Source organism: Myxocyprinus asiaticus, chromosome 39, assembly GCF_019703515.2.
Source record: "Myxocyprinus asiaticus isolate MX2 ecotype Aquarium Trade chromosome 39, UBuf_Myxa_2, whole genome shotgun sequence".
Classification (NCBI taxonomy): domain Eukaryota; kingdom Metazoa; phylum Chordata; class Actinopteri; order Cypriniformes; family Catostomidae; genus Myxocyprinus; species Myxocyprinus asiaticus.
The window spans coordinates 36,250,175-36,273,120 of NC_059382.1; the positions used below are offsets into that span (position 1 = coordinate 36,250,175).

Below are 22,946 nucleotides of genomic sequence, written 5' to 3' on the forward strand. Positions count from 1 at the left end.
CGGCACTAAACTGCAGTGGAAAAGCAAGCTCAGAAAAGTAAAGCGAACAGAGTCGAGTTGAGTCGAACCGTAACGTGCAGTGGAAAAGTACCATTTGTGTCTCGTGACTTGTTGTATAGCAATTAAGCTTTGTATAAAGGTGTTAATTGGTATTGTTGTATCGTTTAAAGTTGTTAGCTACTATTCGGAGGTTTTGTAGGGAGGTGGGTGCCATTTCATTTTAACTACTTTTTCTCCTGTGTGTGGCCAGTGAGGGAGGCAAGCCTTTGTTATTCATTTAATTTTCTTTTTAAACATCAGGTAAGACTTCTCTCCAGATAGTTCTGTTTTGTTTATTGTTTTGGCCTTTCCCCCTCCTGAAGTTTCTGCTTCTCCCCTTTTCTTTGTTTTGTAAATAAACAATTTGTTTTGAAACAATCAAATCCGTTTCAGTGTGTGTTTGAGAGCAGGAGACAGGACTCCAGGATTCCTTTATATAAAGGACACCGTTACTTTTGTCATGGTTTACCCCAACCTAGACTGGGGATTTTAATCATAACAATACTATATATATATATATATATATATATATATATATATATATATATATATATATATATAGTGAGACATTTTACCTCAAATATTATAAATGCTTAATAACACTTATTCAACATTAGTAATCTATGAAAATATACCTTAATGTAAAGTAGACACATATGAAGAATGTATTAAGGAGTTGCCAACATTGTAAACCTTTGCAAATAAAGTTTGTTATGGTTAAATGGTCATCAGGCTTTATAATAAGATATACAGTATGTTGTGATAGTAAATGAGCATTAAGACCTGAAAAGTGCTTTTGCAGATGACTTTAGGTAACTAGGACAAGACAAGTTGGGACACCATCAGGAGTAGCACCATTCTTTTTAACATCAACAAGGAAAGTGACATCACAAGTAAGTGAAGACATTACAATAATTAATATAAACATAAGTGGACTATTGCAAAATTACATGTTCACTCCTTGTTATCTTACTATAATAGTACATTTTTTTTCTGCATTGTGACATAAATCATGAAATTGGGCAATTTTTAGTATGAGTAAGTATAAGTGTATGTATTAAGCATTTAGAACAAGTAAGTTAAAATACTCACTATTTGCAAGTATTGCATGAAAGTTGCCCTTTTTAATTAATGTAGTTATAATGGTATGCACAGCATTTGTAAATGACTTATTAGTCAATAATGGACCACTTTAATCCCTTAACAAAGAGTGCATTATTGTAAAGAGTTACTGCAATGCCAATTGAAGTATACAAAAGTAAAGTAACAAAAAGTATTTTGAAAATTTCACAACAGTTCTTGAACATAGGACTACATCATCCAATGCATGTTCTGTAAACTGCTTATTTTTTCATAGATTCAACACAGGTGTAATTTAGGCTGTGAGCACTTCCCAGTGTCGCACCAGTAAAAAAAAAAAAAAAAAAAAAATATTTTTTTTTGTATATATATATTATTCAAATCTAATAATTCATTATTATTAGTAGGCCTCGTAGTATTAATTTTGAAATAGCAACAGCCAATTTACTGGCAACTACAAAACACTCTACGTTGTCAGTGCAAAACTTTCATCTGTAATCTGTATAAATATGCATGCACGTCGCTATAGACTAACTTTAGGACACCCTGATGTGGACGGACAGCTGAGATTGCCAATCACTCAGACACCACCAAGACCAAACGCACCAATCCCGCCAGACGATGATGCGCTCGAGACAAAAATAGACACCGAGTGGCTGGAGTTGAGCCTGCAACGCTGTGTGAATTTCAGTCAAGGGGTGAATCACTGTTACTTTAAACACTGTTTCCCATTTAACTTCGCACTTCCACAAAATGGTCATTAAAATCTTTCTCGCGTCATCTTCAGGATCGACAGCGGTAAGAAATCGCAAGTTTATTTATTCGAAGGTGTGTCCATGTTCAGTCACTCAACAGGTCACTCAGGCCGAAACGCATAATTTTGCTGAATACAGGTTGCCGATTGAATCATTCAATAGTCCAAATGTGTACTGTTAAAAATCAGCTGTGCAAAGTTGTAAGTAAAGTTGTTTTAATTCAACATTGTTTAAAAAAATTCGGTGTGAACCAATAACAGTTGCAGGGCCCCACCAGTTTCCTTATATATCTCTGAGATCACATTCCAAACCTGCACCAGCTCTTCCTTTAGAAAAAGAAACTTCCAGAATTAATTTCAATAATTCATCAGGAGACATAAAACGTGTTTTATTGCGTATATTACGTGTTTTTAGGGATTTAATACTTTATTAAAACTAACAGTTATCCTCTCTTTTTATTTTATCACAAAGTACCATGGAATTACCATGTTTTAAGATATGTACCATAGTAATATCAAGATATTCTTGACTTTTCATATATACCTTAAAAAAAAACAAAAAACATGTAGTGCATGAATGTGGTTTCTATCATTCAGGAAAATAGCTAAATAACACTGTATTACCATGGTATTACTATTGACACAGTACTTATTTGTAATTTTGGTATTATAATTTCAATAATCATTTACATTTCAGATGAATTATTCTTAAAGGTTTTTGTGTCATCCAGAAGTGAAAATCATGTCATTATCTATTCACCCACCCAGTCGTTCCAAACCCGATTTGCTTTCTTCTGTGGAAACGCAAAATGTGAATTGACTGTTCTGTTCCAAATAATGAAAATGAATAATGACTCGGTCCAACAAGCTACACAATGACCAAAAAAGCACCATAAAAGTAGTCCATACTTGTTTACAACATTACAATTCTTCTCAAGCGTTACATAGATTTGTGTGATGAGCAAACCAAAATTTAAGTTGTTATTCACTGAAAGATGTTGCCCTCTACTGTAGCTTCTAAATCAAATATGGTGCTTTTGACGTCAGTGACATTTGGTGAAAAGTCATGCGAGAACCATTGGCATTTGGCATCAGTGGCTTTTTTTAGAGGTCGACCAATAGTGGATTTTGCCGATACGATAAAATGGTGGAAAAGGCCGATAACCCATAAATCGGCCGATAGTTTTTAAAATGGATTTATAGAATGTTAAAAATATGTTTTTCCTTAGTGTGACCGACACATAAATTGAGGCTACATGAGTCCAAAATGAATAAAATCCTAGCAGTTTATTGTGCAACCAAAATCCGAAGAATAACAAGAAAGAAAAAAAAAATGAAGATTTGGTGCATGACACGGGACTTTTAACTATAAACCCAGACATACACTTACTTATTTTGAAATGACAGAGACTTGGCGTCCCAATTTTCTATATTTAAGTATTTACCAAATTAAGCTTTTTATAGCCTACATTCACTAGATTAAAACTATTGGCAACTACCTGCAAAGATTTTTGCTGATAACAGTTAGTTCCAAAAATTAATCGGCACCGATTAATCGGTAAAACCGATATATCGGTCTACCTCTAGCCATTTTTTGTAGCCCATTGTAAGGGAATAACGACTTACATTTTTGACACAGTGCTATTGCATAGCTTCTTTGTAGTTTTGCAGATTGATCTCACAGTGAACTTGGAAACAGTAGGTTGACTTTTCTTGAGCTTAACTCAGTCTGTACTTACTAGGGCTGCCCCCGATAGTCGACCAAAGGTTAGTCGATGAGAAGAGTCTTGGTCGACCAAGTTTTGATTGGTCGGTTGGTCGCAGAAAAAACTCCACATAAAAATGACGAACACCGGTATTAGCGCTGGTTGGACGCTAGGTGGTACTATGGGGTAATTTTCATTAAGCAGGGTTAGGGTTAAGCCTACACAATAAAGCAAGACACCTTGATTTCAAACTTAGAACTTTATTTTTTTATTTATTTTAACTAAAAATTCAAATGAAACTGGAAAAAAATAAGTGCAATTAAAATGTGTGTTGTTCAACATTTTGAAAGATGGCTTTACAACATTTGTGAAGGGCAACTTCTCTCTGGCAAAGAAACTACTTCATCTATGCATTCTCTACCGGTCGTGTATTTAGTTATCTGGGAAAATACATCATATGTGTGAATACATTCATTTTGTTCCCTCCTTCACAATATATATATATATATATTGCGATATCCAATTACATCAGCAACCCCTGGGCTGAGGGATCAGTGAATATTCTTGCTTTTGTGATTTTGCATTGAAAATTAATTTATTTAAAAAACGAAAAACTTAAATCAAATACATTTCTAAATTCAAATTGCACTCCAAACGAAATGAAAAATAAAATAAAATAATGAAGTGATAAAAGAATAATATATATATATATATATATATATATATATATATATATATATATATATATATATACCTTTCCATTTACCATCAGGCAAGTATCTTAACATCATGGCAGAAAATTACTTACACAAATGAAGACATAAAACAATTGTAAATGTAAAAATAATAATTATAATGATGCTAATATTCACTGAAATATAAATCATGGTTTGAGGTGAACGTGTTTTTGTAGTATTTTATGTTTTAATCACAGATGTATAGGCTCCATAGTTGTGGTCACAATGAACTGCTCTGTGGAAATAAAGTGAACTGAACTCAAAACACCTCCTGAGCTGAGATATCTGAGGTCATTTGCAGCACTCATAGACGATACTGTTCTTGCAAAAAAAAAAAAAAAATAATTCAGAAGACAGAAACAAAGAAACAGTGAGAACCTTTTACATGCACGTATTCCACGAGACTGCACGCCTCCGTACAAACAGCGTGTCATACATGCGCATAGACGGCTTTTCTGTCATCTGTTCTTAATAATATAATAAAGTGTGTTTCTTCAAGCGCGTGTCTACGGGCAAATTATTTGTAATATTAATTTGATAATAATAGCATAATAATAATAATAATAATAATAACAATTATACATTAATGGGGAAACGAGCCAAATATCGTCTTGACATGGTCAAAGGCATCAGCTATTGGCGATCACTCTGACCATCGTCGATCCCCGAGATCATTGTGTGCATTTCTCTCTATAAATTAACAAAATGTTCAGACAGTTTCCTTGCTGGTTTTTCCGACACATTCAGAATCATTACCGCTTTTGCCGGTGTCGCTGCGGCTTGCCTCGTGCATGGGCTTGTAAATTTTATATTTTAAAGGCTCATTATTATGGTTTAGTATTTCTCTGTAATGTAGAACAGTGCTTATAATGTTACTTATGTTACTTATAACATTCTTTCTACCCCAGTTCTGGTTCATTTTAATTTTATGGTAAAGAGTGGCCAGGATATTCTTCAAAAATTCACCTTTTGTGTTCCACAGAAAAGAGAAGAGTTCTTTGTCTGCTGTTTGTCTTAAGGGTTTGGAATGACACGAGGATGAGCAAATAATAAAATAATTTTCATTTTGCTTGAAAGAATTTACATTAAAAATACATATTTTTTTTCGATGGGCAGTTGCATGCTGTATTCTGTAGGCTATGCATCAAAAAAACTTGAGAACAGTGTTCCTGAATTGCTTTAATATTTGAATTGCATGAAAAATAAAACGTGTTATTCACATTTTGAATAAAATGTACACAGTGTAATTTAGATTGTGAGCATTAATGATATGCCTTTAGACTAATTTAAGTGCACATGATTTGCCTTTGCATGCACACAACTGCTCAAAAAATGTGTTGTAAATGGAAAATTTTGGCACAATGGGAATACACCTAAATGGAATGCTGTAATTGACAGTTTTTACGATAATATAATTGCGATAGCTGTAATTGTAATCACGATTATTTTTTAGATTAATTGTGAAGCCCTACTGTAGTACCATAGTATTTAGTACCATAGGCCACGTAGAATGACTAGTCTGGAAAAATGTAATTTACTTTTTAAAAAAAGTATACTTAAAAAATTCTTTAAATGTCTTGTGATGTAATTCACATTTATAATCTGTCATCCCCAATACCACAGATCAAAAAGAAACAGCAAGATGTTGTTGGATTTCTTGAGGCACTTAAAATCGATTACACACAGCTTGACATTGCTTCAAATGAAGAGAATCGCCAGTGGATGAGGGAAAATGTCCCTGGAGAAATGAAGCCCACCAACGGAATTCCTCTTCCTCCACAGATCTTCAATGAGGAGAATTATTGTGGGGTAAGAACTTGCTACAACAGAGGTTTCTACGAAAAATTTATTAACCAGGTTAATCCCATTTAAAATCTACAAAAGCCACACTATAATTGAAACAAATAACTACATGTTGTATTGAAATAAAACATTAGATTCAATGGATTTTAATTTGTGTGTGTATATATATATATATATATATATATATATATATATTTTTTTTTTTTTTACCAAATTTTATTTACATTTTTCTTTTCTTTTACATTAAAGTCCCTGCATGTAGTTGTCAACTGCAATTATACTGTTGACCTTACCCCTAACCCTAAACATCACATGAAGTACATAATAAGTATTGTAATGCTTATTAGTGCTTAATAAAGATATTTTTTAATATAAGTACATAGTACTAAAACGAAGAGGTCACCAAAAAATCTTGACAGGATAGGAACTCAGGGCATACTTCAAGGCAGTGATTCTTTGAGGCTGCACACGGTTGCCAGGTCCTCCATCCCAGTGTCATTATATGTCAATAAAACGTTGCATTTTTTTTTCTACTGTTTACCATGAACTTTTTAGTAACTGCGTCACATTTTAAAAGCAACAATTATTCTAACTTGGCAACAATGTGTCAGGTTCGTGGAACTGAGTGAAAGAACTTCTTTCATGAATGTGCCAAGGAGACTGTGAATGTCAAGATTTATAGTAAATAAGGACTTAAACTTTGGTCTGTTCCTCATCCAAAGTGATCGAGTACATGTATTAAACCAGTTGAGTGGTATGAATTACTTTTAGGCTGCCTTTATGTTGTTGTTTTTTTGGAGTTTAAAAGTTTTGGACCCCATATACATTGTATGGACAAAAACACATCATACATATTTCAAAATATATTTATTTGTGTTCTGCAGAAGAAAGAAAGTGATAAATGAAGGTGAATAAATGATGAGAATGTTATCATTTTTGGGTGAACTATCCCTATTAAAAAAACGAATATAAAGTGGGTCCATTGGGATTATTCATCCAAAAATAAAAATGTTGTCATCATCTACTTAGTGTCACTTCGCTTGAAACAGATGTTTTCTTTTCTTTTCTTCATGGAACACAAAAGGAGTTATTTAGCATAATATCTAGACTGTTCTTTTCCATACAACGAAAGCGCATGGGGACTGTGGCTGTTAAGGCCTTTTCACACCAAACAGAAGATTTGCCGCAATTAACATTTTTTTAAGGTAACAATGGATTCCTAACGAGTCCTTCACACCTGGTACGAATGATTGCGCCGAATCACGCATCGACAAAGCTAACCTTTCTTTTTTATTTTTAATTTTTAATTTTTTTATACAGCAAAAAAACACCCCGGCCAAAAACATGTCAGGAACTGCTGCAGTTCCCAAAGCCAGCAGAACAGGTGGTGCTAAAGCACAGAAAGCTGTTTTGACCACCGACATTAAACGCTGAAGCAGTGAGGACGTGTTTAATGTGCATCAAATGCCTTAAAAACAGAAACAGTTTTTTCTCCTATGGGTTCTCTTTACATGTAAATGATATTACTGCATCACTGCCTTGCATCCCCTTTTAAAAAGCTCTCTGATCTTACATGGATTGTCTTCATATATTGCTGTATTTTTTTCCTTTGCATTTAAACTGACGTGAGTTCTCTAATATCTCTAATATAACATATATCACAGAATATTTTCCTTTGTATCACCTTTTTAGTAAACAACTGTACGGATCTTAAGTGCTTTTATTCGCCATATAATAAAAAATGTATGCTGTGACTGCCGGTGCACTGTATGTCTTTGTATCAAAATGCCTTTGTATACCAAAAACGATGTACAGTGTCTCCTCAAAATTGTTATTTCTGTGCAGTTGTTAATAGTCGTGCAATTGAGCTGTCATTGGCAAGTACTAGTATCTAATAATGGGTCAGACGGAAGATGGTTCGTTGAGTGAGGTGTTGTATTTCTTGCATTGTATAGACTATTTGGCCGTTTAAATGCAGTCACGTTTAATTAGTAACAAGTTTTGAGCAAATTTAGATACACATGCAATAAGATACAATCAGTAGTTCAAATTGACAACATTTGTTACAACAGTCATTATATGTGTGCACTACACAGTGAATAAAAAATGTACTTAACATACATACTTAACATATAAGCAGTGGCATATAATCACTTTTCAAATTATAACATGTTTTAACCGTTAATATGATTTTTTTTTACACTCAATACTTTCTAATCACCCCTCAGACAGTGTACACATGACAATACTGCCAGTCAACTTGCCCAGCAGGTGAACTAAAATTGTTTGTTAATTGTCTTGAATGTTTTCTTTCTCACTGAGCAACTCAACAACAAACTCTTCATCAATTCTGCAGCTTGTAGAGAAATCAGTTTTCTTTTTTTGATCTGCTTGTCAAATACCTCTTCTTCTCATGGACCATCATGGGTGGAGGTCAGACCAGCTCAAAGGTTTGCTGAGCCACCTATCGTACTGGAGTAAAATTGCTTGTCGATTAACGCCACCAGTTGTAAAGGCGTGAATGTGCTAACGGTGGTCATTCGCTTCGCTTTCTGTGGGAAAGGGCCATTCGCAATAATTCACCTCTCATTGGTCTGAAAAGGCCTTTAAGCTTCAAAAGAGGAAACAGAGAGAAATTTAAGTTATTTGCTGAAAATCTTGACTTTATAAGAATTAAAATAAAATGGATGTATGTTTAAAATTAAGTGTTTTTTGTGTTCCGGGCAGTTGTCAAGTGTGTGATTTGTTAAAAAAAAAAAAAAAAAAAAAAAAAGATAAAAGGGGACCCCAGAGAAAATGGTTAGGAAACACTGGTGTAGATCCATCCATTTTCTATGCCTGCTTACCCTATGTAGGGTCACAAGGGGGTGCTGGAGCCTATCAGTTGTGTAGATTATCGCTGAATTTTCATTTTTGGGTAAACGATTTAAGGTTTGTCTTACATTAATTGAAATAAAATGCTAATAAATATTTTAAATTGCAGGATTATGACACATTCTTTAATGCCAAGGAGGACAACACAGTCTATGAATTTTTGGGCCTGACACCTCCACCAGGATCAAAGGTTATAGTTGTCTTGTCTTATTATGTGTCTTTCCTTTTCTTTTATTGACCTTAAAGTTAGATAACATCTTAGAATGCAATACAGTTATATGCTAGCAGTAATAATGAAATAACAACATGGCAGAAAAGTCAGATATTGCCACAGTTTTGTGTTGTATGTTTTCCAATGTTTACTCAGACCTCTAATTTAGTGTTTAATGTGCTAGTGTGGCTTCAGCCCAGTCTCACAAAGGAAACATTAGTGTAGTAACATCATTTAATAATGTAGCACCAAATCATCGCTCTGATTTCAAGGATTCCTTAAAATCTTGGCAGTCTTCAGACGTTTGAATGTTACAGACATTAAAATATGCTTCAGTGATTATGGAAATAAGGACAAAAGCACATGTTGAGATATTTTTTCATATTGATTACATGTGTGTGATTGTTCTGTTCACCACATGGCTGATACAACACACAAATGTACATAATAAAACATGCAGATGTGGAAAAAAATCTTACGTTTCATATATAATGTAACAGGACAGTAATTTACAGTAGCTTTAAAGTAAATAGTTCACCCAAAAAACCCAAAATGAGAATTTAATCTTAATGCTTTGTTAATAGACAGACCATCTTTTAATTTTTTCACCAAAAAACGTTGTAGGAGTCCATATAACTCATGTGCAACACTGTTAAAAGTGGTAACCTGCAGTGACCTTGGGCTTTTTCTAGCTGATCTAACCCTTAAAAAGAGTTTTGTTGGTGTAACCTAATGTATTCAGGTGATATTTTTAGTGATGTTAAATTAATATTTTTGTGTTGAATAAAACAATGAAATGAAAACCTGCCAATCATCTCCATGCGCCTCTCACTTCAAAACAAGCAGCATGCCACTCTCTTCAGCGTGTACGCCCCAGCTCTTCAAGCGGATCCTGCAGAAAAGGACAAGTTTTACACTGATCTGTGAAACCTCGTACAGAATGCCCCTGCAGACAACAAGGTCATTATCCTTGGCGACTTCAATGCCAGAGTAGGCAAAGATTCAGAAGCTTGGAAAGGAGTACTTGGCAAACATGGTGTTGGAAACTGCAATGAAAACGGGCACCTTCTGTCAGAGTTCTGCGCGGAGCAGCAACTCGTCATCACCAACACCATTTTCCAGCAAAAAAGATGGTCTGAAGACAACCTGGATGCATCCTCGGTCTAAACACTGGCACCTCATAGACCATGTCTTGGTGCGCTAAAGAGACCTTCGAGATGTCATACTCACCCGAGTAATGGCCAGCGTAGGGTGTCTTACGGACCATCGTCTGGTGTGCTGCAAACTCTGTCTCTACTTTAAACCCAAGTCAAAGAGGGGAGGTACTCCATGGAAGAAGTTTCAGGTTGGCAACCTCCAATCAGCTCAAAATCAAATCAAATCAAATCACTTTTATTGTCACACAGCCATATACACAAGTGCAATGGTGTGTGAAATTCTTGGGTGCAGTTCCGATCAACATAGCAGTCGTGACAGTGATGAGACATATACCAATTTACAATAACATCAAATTAACAGCATAATTTAAAGTCTAATATACACATAATTACACACAACACAATATACAAATAATAACATACACTGTACAGTATACAATACACACAATATAGATACACATTATTCAATAATAAAAAAAAAGTATATATAGTAGTATATATAGAATGTACAGTAGGTTGTATTGTACTGTATTGACATTCAGGCTGTCGGTTGATAGTAAGTTGTTAAGAGAGAATATAATATAATAATATAATTTATGACAGTCCGGTGTGAGATTTAAGAGTAAGAGTAATAAAGTGCAATGCTGATGTATTTTGATCATGGGAGATCAAGAGTTCAAAAGTCTGATTGCTTGGGGGAAGAAGCTATCATGGAGTCGGCTGGTGCGGGTCCTGATGCTGCGATACCGCCTGCCTGAAGGTAGCAGTGAGAACAGCCCATGGCTCGGGTGGCTGGAGTCTCTGATGATCCTCCGAGCTTTTTTCACACACCGCCTGGTATATATGTCCTGGAGGGAGGGAAGCTCACCTCCGATGATGTGTCTGGCAGTTTGCACCACCCTTTGCAGTGCTTTGCGGTTGTGGGCTGTGCTATTGCCGTACCAGGCGGAGATGCAGCCAGTCAGGATGCTCTCTACAGTGCAGGTGTAGAACCGTGTGAGGATGTGGCGGTTCATTCCAAACTTCCTCAGCCGTCTCAGGAAGAAGAGGCGCTGATGAGCCTTCTTCACAACGACTTCAGTGTGGATGGACCATGTGAGTTCCTCAGTGATGTGGACACCCAGGAACTTGAAGCTGCTGACTCTCTCCACTGGTACTCCATTGATGGTGATGGGACTGTGTTCTCTGTCTTTTCTTCTGAAGACCACCACAAGCTCCTTTGTCTTACTGACGTTGAGGGAGAGGTTGTGCTCCTGACACCAGTGTGTCAGAGTGTGCACCTCCTCTCTGTAGGCTGTTTCATCATTGTCAGTGATCAGACCTACCACCGTCGTGTCATCAGCAAACTTAATGATGGCATTGGAGTTATGTGTTGCCACACAGTCATGTGTGTACAAGGAATACAAGAGTGGGCTGAGAACACAGCCCTGTGGGGCTCCAGTGTTGAGGGTCAGTGATGAGGAGATGATGCTGCCTATTCTAACCACCTGGCGTCTGCTTGACAGGAAGTCCAGGATCCAGCTGCACAGCGAGCTGTTTAAGCCCAGAGCCCGGAGTTTCTCATCTAGCTTGGAGGGCACTATGGTGTTGAATGCTGAGCTGTAGTCTACAAACAGCATTCTCACATAAGTGTTCTTTTTTTTCCAGGTGGGAGAGAGCAGTGTGTATTGTAGATGCAATGGCATCATCAGTGGAGCGGTTGTTGCGGTAAGCAAACTGCAATGGGTCTAGAGAGAGAGGCAGCACAGAGCAGATGTAATCTCTGATTAGTCTCTCAAAGCATTTGCTGATGATGGGAATCAGAGCAACAGGACGCCAGTCATTTAAGCAAGTTATTTTTGATTGCTTTGGAACAGGCACAATGGTGGATGTTTTAAAGCATGTGGGGACTACAGACAAAGAGAGGGAAAGGTTGAAAATGTCTGTAAAAACACCAGCCAGCTGGTTCGCGCACGCTCTGATGACGCGGCCCGGAATGCCTTCTGGGCCCGCGGCTTTGTGGATATTCACCCGTCGGAAGGATTGGGTGAATCGGCTGAAGTGAAAGCTGACTTCCAAGCGAGTGTTCAGTCAAGGCTTGAGAATCCCAGTTGCCCTACAGACTCTCCTTCAGAAGTGCTTTGGGAACACCTGAAAACCACCATCCTGCAGACCTATGAAGATGTCCTAGGCTTTTCCACAAAGAAGAACAAAGACTGGTTTGATGAAAACAGTCAGAAGATCCAAAAATTGCTGGCGAAGAAGAGATCCGCCCACCAAGTGCACATTGCTCAACCGTCCTGTAGTGATAAGAAAGCAGCCTTCCACCTTGTATGCATCAACCTCCAGTGCAATTTTCGAGAAATTCAGAATGGGTGGTGGATCAACCTCGCAGAGAGGGCTTAGCTTTGCACAGACATCGGTGACTACAGAGGGTTCTATGAAGTCCTGAAGATTATGTACGGCCCTTCGCACCAGGTCCAGAGTCCCTTGCGTAGCGCAGATGGCCAAATGCTCTTCACAGACAGGGCGTCCATCCTTAAACAGCGGTCAGAATATTTCCAGATCTTCTTCAGTGCCAACCGCATGGTCCAAGACTCAGCATTCCATTGCATCCCAGCAGCTGAAAAGTGGCAAGGCAGCAGGAGTCAATGGAATTCCACCAGAGATTTTGAAGCATGGGAGCCCAGTGCAACACACAAAACTTCATGAGTTCTTTGTCTGCTGTTGGGAACAAGGCAAACTACCACACGACCTCCGTGACGCAGTCATCATCACCCTGTACAAGAACAAGGGGGAAAAGTCAGACTGCTCCAACTATCGGGGATAATTCTACTTTCTGTCACAGGAAAAATCCTTGCAAGAATACTCTTGAACAGACTGGTACCCACCATTGCAGAAGAACTCATCCCAGAGAGCCATTGTAGCTTCAGAGCTAATAGGAGCACCTCCGACATGGCATTTGTTTTCAGACAGCTCCAAGACAAATGTAAGGAACAGAACAAGGGATTGTATGTGATGTTTGTCGACCTTACCAAAGCATTCGACACTGTGAGCAGAAAAGGTCTTTGGCAAATCATGGAACAACTAGGATGTCCCCCAAAGTTCCTCAACATGATCATCCAGCTACACGAAGACCAGCGTGGCCAAGTCAGTCACAGCAACGACCTCTCAGAGCCCTTCCCAATAGGCAATGGCGTAAAACAAGGCTGCGTCCTCACGCCAACTCTATTCATAATCTTTTTCAGCATGATGCTCCAAAGGGCCACAGTAGACCTTGATGACGAAGACGGTGTCTACATCCGATACAGCACTGATGGCAGCCTCTTCAACCTGAGGCGACTAAAGGCCCACACCAAGACTGCTGAGCAACTCATGCGAGAGACACTCTTTGCTGACGATACGGTGACAGCTCTGCAGCTTATAAAATCCTGCTTCTCAGAGGCTGCCGAACTCTTCGGACTAAAGTCAGCTTGAAAAAGTTCTCCACCAGCCCGCACCTCAGGAAGATTACCACCCTCCCTGCATCATCATTGGCAAGTCAGTGCTGAAGACGGTCCACCAGTTCAGCTACCTGGGGTGCATCATCTCCTCGGATGCCAAGGTTGACAAAGAGATTGAAAATAGACTGGCATAGGCAAATAGTGCATTCGGCAGACTGTACAAAAGAGTCTGGAACAACAAGCATTTGAAGAAAGGCACAAAGATCAGTGTGTACAGAGCCGTTGTACTGACCACCCTCCTGTATGGCTGTGGGTCGTGGGTCACTTACCGTCACCACCTGCAACTCCTTGAGCGCTACCACCAGTGCTGCCTCCACACCATCTCGACATCCACTGGAATGACTTCACTACCAACACTGAAGTCCTCTAACAGGCGGAGGTCTCCAGCATCAAGGCCATGCTGTTGAAGATGCAGCAGCGCTGGGCAGGGCACTTCTCCAGGATGGAGGATCATCGCCTACCCAAGATCGTGCTGTATGGCAAACTCCCCACTGGCCACTGTGACAGAGGGGCACAGAAGAAGAGGTACAAGGACTCTCTGAAGAAATCCCTTGGTGCCTGTCACATTGACTATTGCCAGTGGTCTGCTTTAGCCTCTGATCGCAAGGCCTGGAGACACACCATTCACCAGGCTGTCTCCTCCTTCAAGAACGCACGCAGGGCTGGTCTTGGGGACAAAAGGAGATGGAGGAAGAACCGTGACACTGCAGCACCAAATCTAGAACGGACTTTCCCTTGTAGTCGCTTCGGCCAGATCTGCCTGTCCCGCATTGGCCTCGTTAGCCACCAGCGAGCCTGCAGCAGATGTGGACAACCCCCTTCCTAAATCTTCATTCATTCGTGAAGCCAAGCCACGAATTAATAATATTTTTGTATTGAATAAAACAAGTGCATTTAGTTGTTACCGCAGCACTTTTTTGTTACCATTTTTTTTTCAGTGTTCACAGTAAAAAACAATTAACTTAGAATGTGCTTCGTTTTGTAAAAGCCAAATTAACTGGTTTTATTCTATTCAACAATGTTATTTAATCTGACTAAATTAACCACTGTCTAAGATAATATGCTTGTTTTCAAACATTATTAACAGAAACTAGGGATGTCAATATTTCAGTAAAATAATAATAATAATATATTTAAAATATATGATAATTCACTGCAATTAATCTTGTGATTTCAGAAGTTTCAAGACCTGTATGCTCTTCAGTGAAAACAGTTGTTGAAGGGAGTTGTTGAATTAAAATAAGAAATATGATGTCAGTCTACATTTTTTGTATTTTTTGATAATAGCAAGTTAGATTATTATTATGATGTTGTATTTTGGCTTCGCTATACGCAATGCATTATTTAAATGAATTAAAACTGGCTGAATACGGTTTACAAGACTCGACACTATCATTTAAGAGTTAAACTTCTGGCCCACCGCGTCACGTGACACAACAGCATGATGTTGATTTACAGGAAGAACTGCTACTGGCGCAGCACCAATAAAAGTGCCTCTGGTAAGAAACCTTTTTAAGTTTTTTGATTGAAACCTGTTTGGTTGTAAAGAGTAGTGTCTCTAGTTTCGTTTGATATGCGGCTTTAAAAAATTCATTCATTTTTCATGCGTCAGCGCGCAGATAAACATGATGTCCATATATGTTGAAACTAGGACAGCGTTCCCTCAAAAGTTGAAAAAACAAGTTAGTTATTTTGAATATTTTTCAACATTAGCACATCTGTGTGTCAGTTTACTTTATTTTGTTATCACTGTACGGCTCTGTACAGCTCTATTCATTAATAGTGCATGTTTACTGTGCATTTTGAGAATCACATTGAGAATAAATGTATTAATGCAAAAGCTGAAAAATTTTGCTTTCAGAGATTTATATGGAGTTAGGATGAAAATAAGGTGTATTTACATTTATGCATTTGGCAGATGCTTTAATACAAAGTGACTTACAGTGCCCTTATTACAGGGATGGTCCCCCTGGAGCAACCTGGAGTTAAGTGCCTTGCTCAAGGACACAATGGTGGTGGCTGTGGGGATTGAACCAACAACCTTCTACTTACCAGTTCAGTGCTTTAGTCCACTATGCCACCACCACTCCACTATTTCTAACTGTTCTGAGACCAGTGCAGACAGACAGCACACTGGAGGTTAAGTGATTCACTAAATAGGGAGCAAGGGAACATCCTATAACTTTCTATGCAGCTAAGTGCATTCACTCCTACAATCTGACCAAAAGTTCAGTTTCAGGCTGCAGATGATGTTTGGACCACTCAACATGTTTGGCAAACATGGGACAATGTTAATCAGTACATAGATTCAGAATGTACAATTTTATTTTAACATGTTTGGCAGTGATTTGATGATGCTGGCCATTACTTTCAATAAGAATGATTAATTTTGCTTTACAGAAAATCAGCAGTAATGTTTATAACATCTCAAAAACATGAATAACCAACACTCCTGGGCATATAATAAACTATTTGATGAAAAAAATCAGACTTTCTATAGCTTGGTATTACTTAAAATTTCACAACTTTAAGTAGTCTCTTTTGATGTGGACATCAAATTCTTAGGAAAACAATTTGCTTTAGAATTTTTTATTTAAAATGTTTGCTTGTTTATTAGGTCTTACTAGTTACAAGTCAAAAAGGGAAATGGACAAATACACACAGCAGTTACGTGGGGGTCTCAGGAGGTTATAGGGCGTTAACTTATTTTTAGTAATTTTAATTAATCTTGCGATGAAGTTTGTAATTTCGTGGCGTAGCATCACCAAACAGAATTGTAAAAATAAACCTTGTTTTTAAATAACTTTTTTGTACACTCCCCGTCTGCTGTTGATCAAACGAACAGACAGTCCCACCCCAAACTCATGCCATTGATTAGGTCAATGTTGTTGTGTTGGGCTGGACAGGTCACTTCTAAGTCATTTTTATAGTTCCAGAAATACACAGACATGAGGAAAACAATCTGCGAATGGTTTACTTATAGCTCTCTCCGCATAATAGACTGGGATTGCAAAAAATTATTTTAACATCGAAAAGGTTACAAAATGTAGCTATAGAAATCTGAACATGGACACAAATAAGATTTCAGAGAAACTTAAATGAGAAATAATATTACAATAACATCTTGAATTTTGGCTTCAGAATATTTACTGTATATTGCAAGAGTTGTATGGACTACTTTTATGCTGCTTTTATAATACTTTCTGACATGAGAATGAGTAAATAATGACAACATTTTATTTTTGACTGGCTTGCTTCTTTAATAAATAAATGGATTAAAGAAAACACAGCCACATTACATGAAAGCCGCATTTAGCATATACATTCAAATGCTTTACATAATACTGCGAAACAAGGTCTGAGGATAACTGAGGCTTCATGGAATCCTGCGAAATGAAGTTAAAATGTTACCAGAGGGATGTTTTGGTGGTGCACAGATAAATATCAGTAGAGAGATATTTTAGTGTTAAGAGTTTTCACTGTAGAGTTAAAGAGGTTTGTGCCTTTGTAATCATATGCGTTCCTTTTTAGCACTTTTGGGGAATTTTCCCTTACTGACAGCAATAAAATTGTCTATCTACTGTTTTAATAAATATCTCTCTTGGTGCAGGAGGCAAAACAAGCTGAAAATTCACAAAAGCTTCATAATGGATCTGCCACAGAGGAACATGTCAATGATGATACAACAGTAATACCCACTGAATATTTTTTCTCACTATTTTCCACCATTTTTAACGAATATCCACTTCTCATTCATCTCCAGACATGTACAAGAACTGGACTAGAATGTGTGTTCCTTGTCTACTTTTTGATTAATCTTGATTTAGTTTATTACCCATCTATCACTTTCTAACTTAACACTCTATCTATGTTCGGAATTGCATAATACTTGTACTATTTCTGCAGTATGCAGTTTGTACACTTTGTGCAGGATGTGAATTTCTGGAGTTCACTGCATGGAATATTGTATCCCTTAATGCAATGCTCTTGACTTGCCTTGCATTTCCAGTGTGACGAATGAACCAGAAGCAATATCAACTGAGATTTTTAACATCTCCTTCTTGATCCATGCTTTGATTGGACTGCTTAGTGGTATATAAAAAAATATTTTTAGATGGAAAATGCAATATACGGTATATACAGAATATATATATATATATATATATATATATATATATATATATATATATACACACACACACACACTGGCAGCCAAAATATTGTACAGTTCCCTATCTGTCACTCACTCGACGTTGTGTCGATGTAGTGACACTAGGGGTTGCCCTTGGGAGCCCCAAACACCTCTGATATTTGAGAAAAGGCCAGTGAAAATTGGCGAGTGGAATTTGCATACCACTCCCCCGGACATATGGGTATAAAAGGAGCCGGCTTGCAACCACTCATTCAGATTTGTTCTTCAGAGCCGAGTGATGTCTATGTACTCCACTGCTGTTCCATTCACCTCAAAGCAAAAAAAGCATTCTAAGCTGTTGGATATATGGCGCATTGCAGCGGGTTCTCCCCCTCTCGCACGAATAAGCACAGAGAACGCCCTGGGGCGCTTCTGCAGCTACACTAAGAGAGTATATCTAAAAGAGTATTCCTCTAAAAGAGTGAGCACTGACAGAAAGTGTCTTTTTAAAGATGCCTTTCCATCTGTGTGTAGTTCCTTGATGCGGTCACTATCTCTCTGCCTCTGACGGCCACGATCCCTGCCTCACGTGTATGGGCCGTAGCCTCGCAGAGAAAGCGTTCGTGGATGGTTCATGCTCTCACTGCGAGAGCATGACCATGGCAACGTTGCGGTCGTGGCTTTCCTTCTTCAGAGGAAAAGCCACCTCAGCTGCTCCCCGCCCCGGTCCTTCTACCTACGGGTATCAGGCTGCGACGGTTAGCGCTGGGGGTGATTTGGGGACCCCAATGGGAGCGGTTCCACCAGGTGAACCCCCACGGACCTCCCATTCACCAGTACGCTCGTTTGCCCCGGTCGAGTTCTGGGATGAGACAGGCAGCTCGCCCCAGGGCGAGTTTAATGTCTCTTTCAGGGCTCAAGAGCAGGATGAGCTCTTGATTGCAGCGTCGGAGAGTGGGCTGGTGCGGTCGGACGCGGAAGACTCGGCTGGGTTCCCACCTTCGGGTGTGGTCACCCAGTCTGAGGCTGACGCGGAGCTGACTGCCATGCTTGCCCGGGCCGCTGCGAGTGTCGGGCTAGAGTGGAACCCTCCACCCTGCCCTGAGCCCTCGCGGCTTGATGACTGGTTCCTGGGCTCAGAGCGCTGCTCACAGCCGTGCCCTGCCCCAGTTCCATTCTTCCCGGAAGTGCATGAGGAACTCATGAAGTCATGGCAGGCACCTTTCACTACCCAGTCCTGGCTTCATAGTTCCCCCGCTCTCACTACCCTCATTGGTGGGGTGGCCAGGGGGTACACGGAGATTCCTCAGGTGGATAAGGTGGTTGTGGTGCACTTATGTCCACAAAAGGCCGCCACCAGGTGGAATCGACCGAGACTCCCATCCAAAGCCTGTAAGTCTATGTCATCCCTGACGGCCAAGGCTTACAGTGCCGCTGGACAGGCCGCCTCCACCCTGCATGCCATGGCCCTCCTGCAAGTCCACCAGGCCAAGGCTTTGAGAGAGCTACATGAGGGTAGTCTTGACCCGAGAGTGATGCAGGAGCTGTGTTTGGCGACTAACCTCGCCCTGCATATGACGAAGGTCACGGCATGGGCTCTCGGGCAGGCGATGTCCACCATGGTGGTCCAGGAGCACCACCTGTGGCTTAAACTGGTTGAGATGAAGGACGCTGACAAAGTTCGCTTCCTTGACGCCCCCATCGCCAAGGCTGGCCTGTTCGGTGACACCGTCGAGGACTTTGCTCAGCAGTTCTCTACGGTCAAGAAACAGACGGAGGCCATCCAGCATATTCTGCCCCGGCGTGTTCAAGGTCCCGCTCCCCATCTGCTCGTTGCCTAGGGCATCCTCCTGCGGCAGCAACAGCGGCTCCGCCTCAGCTTGAGCCAACCGCTCAGCCAGGCGTAGAGCCCCCCGCAGGAAGTTGACGCCCCCATCCCACAATCCATTGCCAAGAACCCCAGGAAGGCTTCAAAGCACCCCTGAGATTGGTGACCCAGGGGCGAGGAGACCCGCTGTAAGTCTGGAAGTGGTGCACAGACCACTCCATGCCCGGTGGAGGGCCGGGAGGAGAATCCTTTGTTCCCTTTTGTGTTCATTTCACTGCATTCCTGAGGGGCTGCGGCACCCACACTTTCAAAAAAAGAGCGGTTTCCTCACTCCCTGGGTCACGTACTCAGTGTTTAAGGCCGTCGTTGTTACGACCGCCATACATCGAACATTCGTGGCCAGGGCGCTACGAATGCGGTTTCCCCGCCTTTATGCACCCAGCTGCGGCACATACACACCCACGCTTAGGCGGATGTGACGAGCCACAAGGACACTCAGCCTCCTCCCCTGTCGCTGACCAGTCCTATGGTGGGCATGCGGAGCAAGGTAAGTGCTTTAGCAGTTCTTTCAGCACAGCCACGGGCTCGGGATGCCAGGCTCCTCAACGTGGCAGTTCCTGCTCTGCCCCGCTGCGAGGCCCTATCCGCAGATACGTCAAACACGATTGTCCCCTTGGTGCCCCTCGCTCGGAGTTTGGAGGCGTGGCTAGTGCTCTTCAACCCGTTGCGTTGGCTGGTCAGGACGATCCGACTCGGCTACGTGATTCAGTTCGCCAGACACCCTTGCCCCGCTAAGGGACTGCGTCCGCATCCTCAATTATCTCGATGACTGGCTGATTTTAGCTCACTCTCGAGATCTATTGTATGCGCACAGGGACCTGGTGCTCAGACACCTCAGCCGACTGGGGCTTCAGGTCAACTGGGAAAAGAGCAAGCTCTCTCCGGTGCAGAACATCTCTTTTCTCAGGATGGAGTTGGACTCGGTCGCTATGATAGCGCGCCTCACAAACGAGCGCGCCCAGTCGGTGCTGAACTGCCTGAAGTCATTCAGGGGAAGAACAGTGGTCCCACTGAAGCAATTTCAGAGGCTCCTGGGGCATATGGCGTCCTCTGCGGTAGTTACGCTGCTCGGGTTGATGCATATGAGACCGCTTCAGCACTAGCTTCAGACGCAGCACGCATTGCGTGACTATCACGCCGATCTGTCACCGCATGTTCAGCCCTTGGACGGACCTGACATTTCTGCAGGCAGGGGTCCCCTTAGAGCAAGTGTCCAGGTGCTTCGTCGTCACGACAGACACCTCCGAGTTAGGCTGGGGCGCCATTTGCAATGGACACGCAGCCTCAGGTTTCTGGACAGGACCTCGACTGCGTTGGCATATCAACTGCCTCGAGTTGCTGGTGGTTTTGCTGGCCCTGCAGAGGCTTCGGCCGTTGATCCAGGGCAAGCATGTGTTGGTCCGGACAGACAACATGACGACAGCAGCATACATAACCGCCAAGGCGGTTTACACTCATGTTACATATCGCAACTCGCCTGCCATCTTCTCCTTTGGAGTCAGCAGTGAACTGAAATCATTGCAGGCCACTCACATCCCGGGTGATCTCAACCGCGCAGCGGATGCGCTGTCGCGGCAAGTGACGCTCAGGGGAGAGACTCCACCCCCAGGTTGTTCAGCTGATTTAGAGTCGATTCGGTGAAGCACAGGTAGACCTGTTTGCTTCCCAGGAGTCCTCCCACTGCCTGCTCTGGTACTCTCTTACTGAGGCCCCCCTCGGCACAGATGCGCTGGCACACAGCTGGCCCTGGGGCCTGTGCAAATATGCATTTCCCCCAGTGAGCCTGCTGACACAGACTTTGTGCAAGGTCAGGGAGGACGGAGAACAGGTCATGTTGGTGACCCTGTACTGGCCCACCCAGACTTGGTTCTTGGAGCTCACGCTCCTCGCAACAGCATCTCCCTGGCGTGTTCCTCTGAGGAAGGACCTCTTTTCTCAGGGATGGGGCACGATTTGGCACCCACGCCTAGACCTCTGGAATCTCCACGTCTGATCCCTGGACGGGACGTGGAAGACCTAAGCGGACTACCACTGGCGGTGGTAGACACTATCACTCAGGCCAGGGCTCCCTCTACGAGGAAGCTATATGCCTTGAAGTGGCGTCTGTTCACCAATTGGTGTTCTTCCCGAGGTGAAGACACCCAGAGATGCGCAGTCGGGTCGGTGCTTTCCTTCCTGCAGGAGAGGTTGGAGGGGCGGCTGTCCCCCTCCACCTTGAAGGTGTACGTGGCCGCTATAGTGGCACACCACGACGCGGTGGACGGTAAGTACTTAGGGAAGCACGACCTGATCATCAGGTTCCTTAGAGGCGCTAGAAGGTTGAATCCTCCTAGATCGCGCCTTGTGCCCTCGTGGGATCTCTCCGTGGTCCTGCTGGGCCTGCGGAGAGCCCAGTTTGAGCCTTTGGAGTCAGTTGAGCTAAAGGCCCTCTCCCTGAAGACAGCCCTCCTGACTGCGCTCACTTCCATCAAGAGGGTTGGGGACCTGCAGGCGTTCTCTGTCGGCGAAGCACGACGTGGTCTCCAACTGGGCTATATGCCCAAGGTTCCCCCTACTCCTTTTAGGGACCAGGTGGTGAGCCTGCAAGCACTGCCCCGAGAGGAGGCAGACCCAGCCTTGTCATTGCTGTGTCTGATACGTGCTTTGCGTATCTACTTGGACCGCATGGAGAGTTTCAGATGCTCTGAGCAGCTCTTTGTCTGTTTTTGCGGACAGCAGAAGAGGAAGGCTGTCTCCAAACAGAGGATGGCCCACTGGATCATGGATGCCATTGCCTTGGCATATCAGGCCCAGGGCGTGCCGTCCCCCCTGGGAGTACATGCTCACTCCACTAGGAGTGTAGCATCCTCCTGGGCCTTGGCGAATGGCGCCTCTCTAGCAGACATCTGTAAAGCAGCGGGCTGGCCGTCAGATTTTATAATATCCGGGTTGAGCCAGTTTTGTCCCGTGTGTTGGCAGGTACGAACAGGTAAGTTGGCGGGCAGCTGGCCAGGTGTACCATTTGCACACAGCGCCTTTCCCCTCCCCGAGGGGAAGACGTGCACTTTTTTCCCCCATGTGAATTCCCGAGACCGGTGAACCTG

General features: G+C 41.7%; 1 protein-coding gene across 15 annotated transcripts in view; it reads left to right on the forward strand.

The window, feature by feature from the left end:
- The first annotated feature begins 1,755 nt into the window (after nucleotides 1–1,755).
- Nucleotides 1,756–22,946, forward strand: part of sh3bgr (SH3 domain binding glutamate-rich protein) — a 50,157-nt gene continuing 28,966 nt past the window's right edge. For 10 of the 15 annotated variants that reach the window (XM_051678567.1, XM_051678568.1, XM_051678570.1 and 7 more), the window contains exons 1-4: nucleotides 1,756–1,917; nucleotides 5,940–6,125; nucleotides 9,103–9,183; nucleotides 17,454–17,531. In XM_051678567.1, coding sequence (XP_051534527.1) covers nucleotides 1,873–1,917; nucleotides 5,940–6,125; nucleotides 9,103–9,183; nucleotides 17,454–17,531 — 390 coding nt within the window. In that variant the 5' untranslated portion in view covers nucleotides 1,756–1,872. The remainder of the gene's footprint in view (nucleotides 1,918–5,939; nucleotides 6,126–9,102; nucleotides 9,184–17,453; nucleotides 17,532–22,946) is intronic. The other 5 variants (XM_051678575.1, XM_051678578.1, XM_051678580.1 and 2 more) reach the window with 1 other exon arrangement.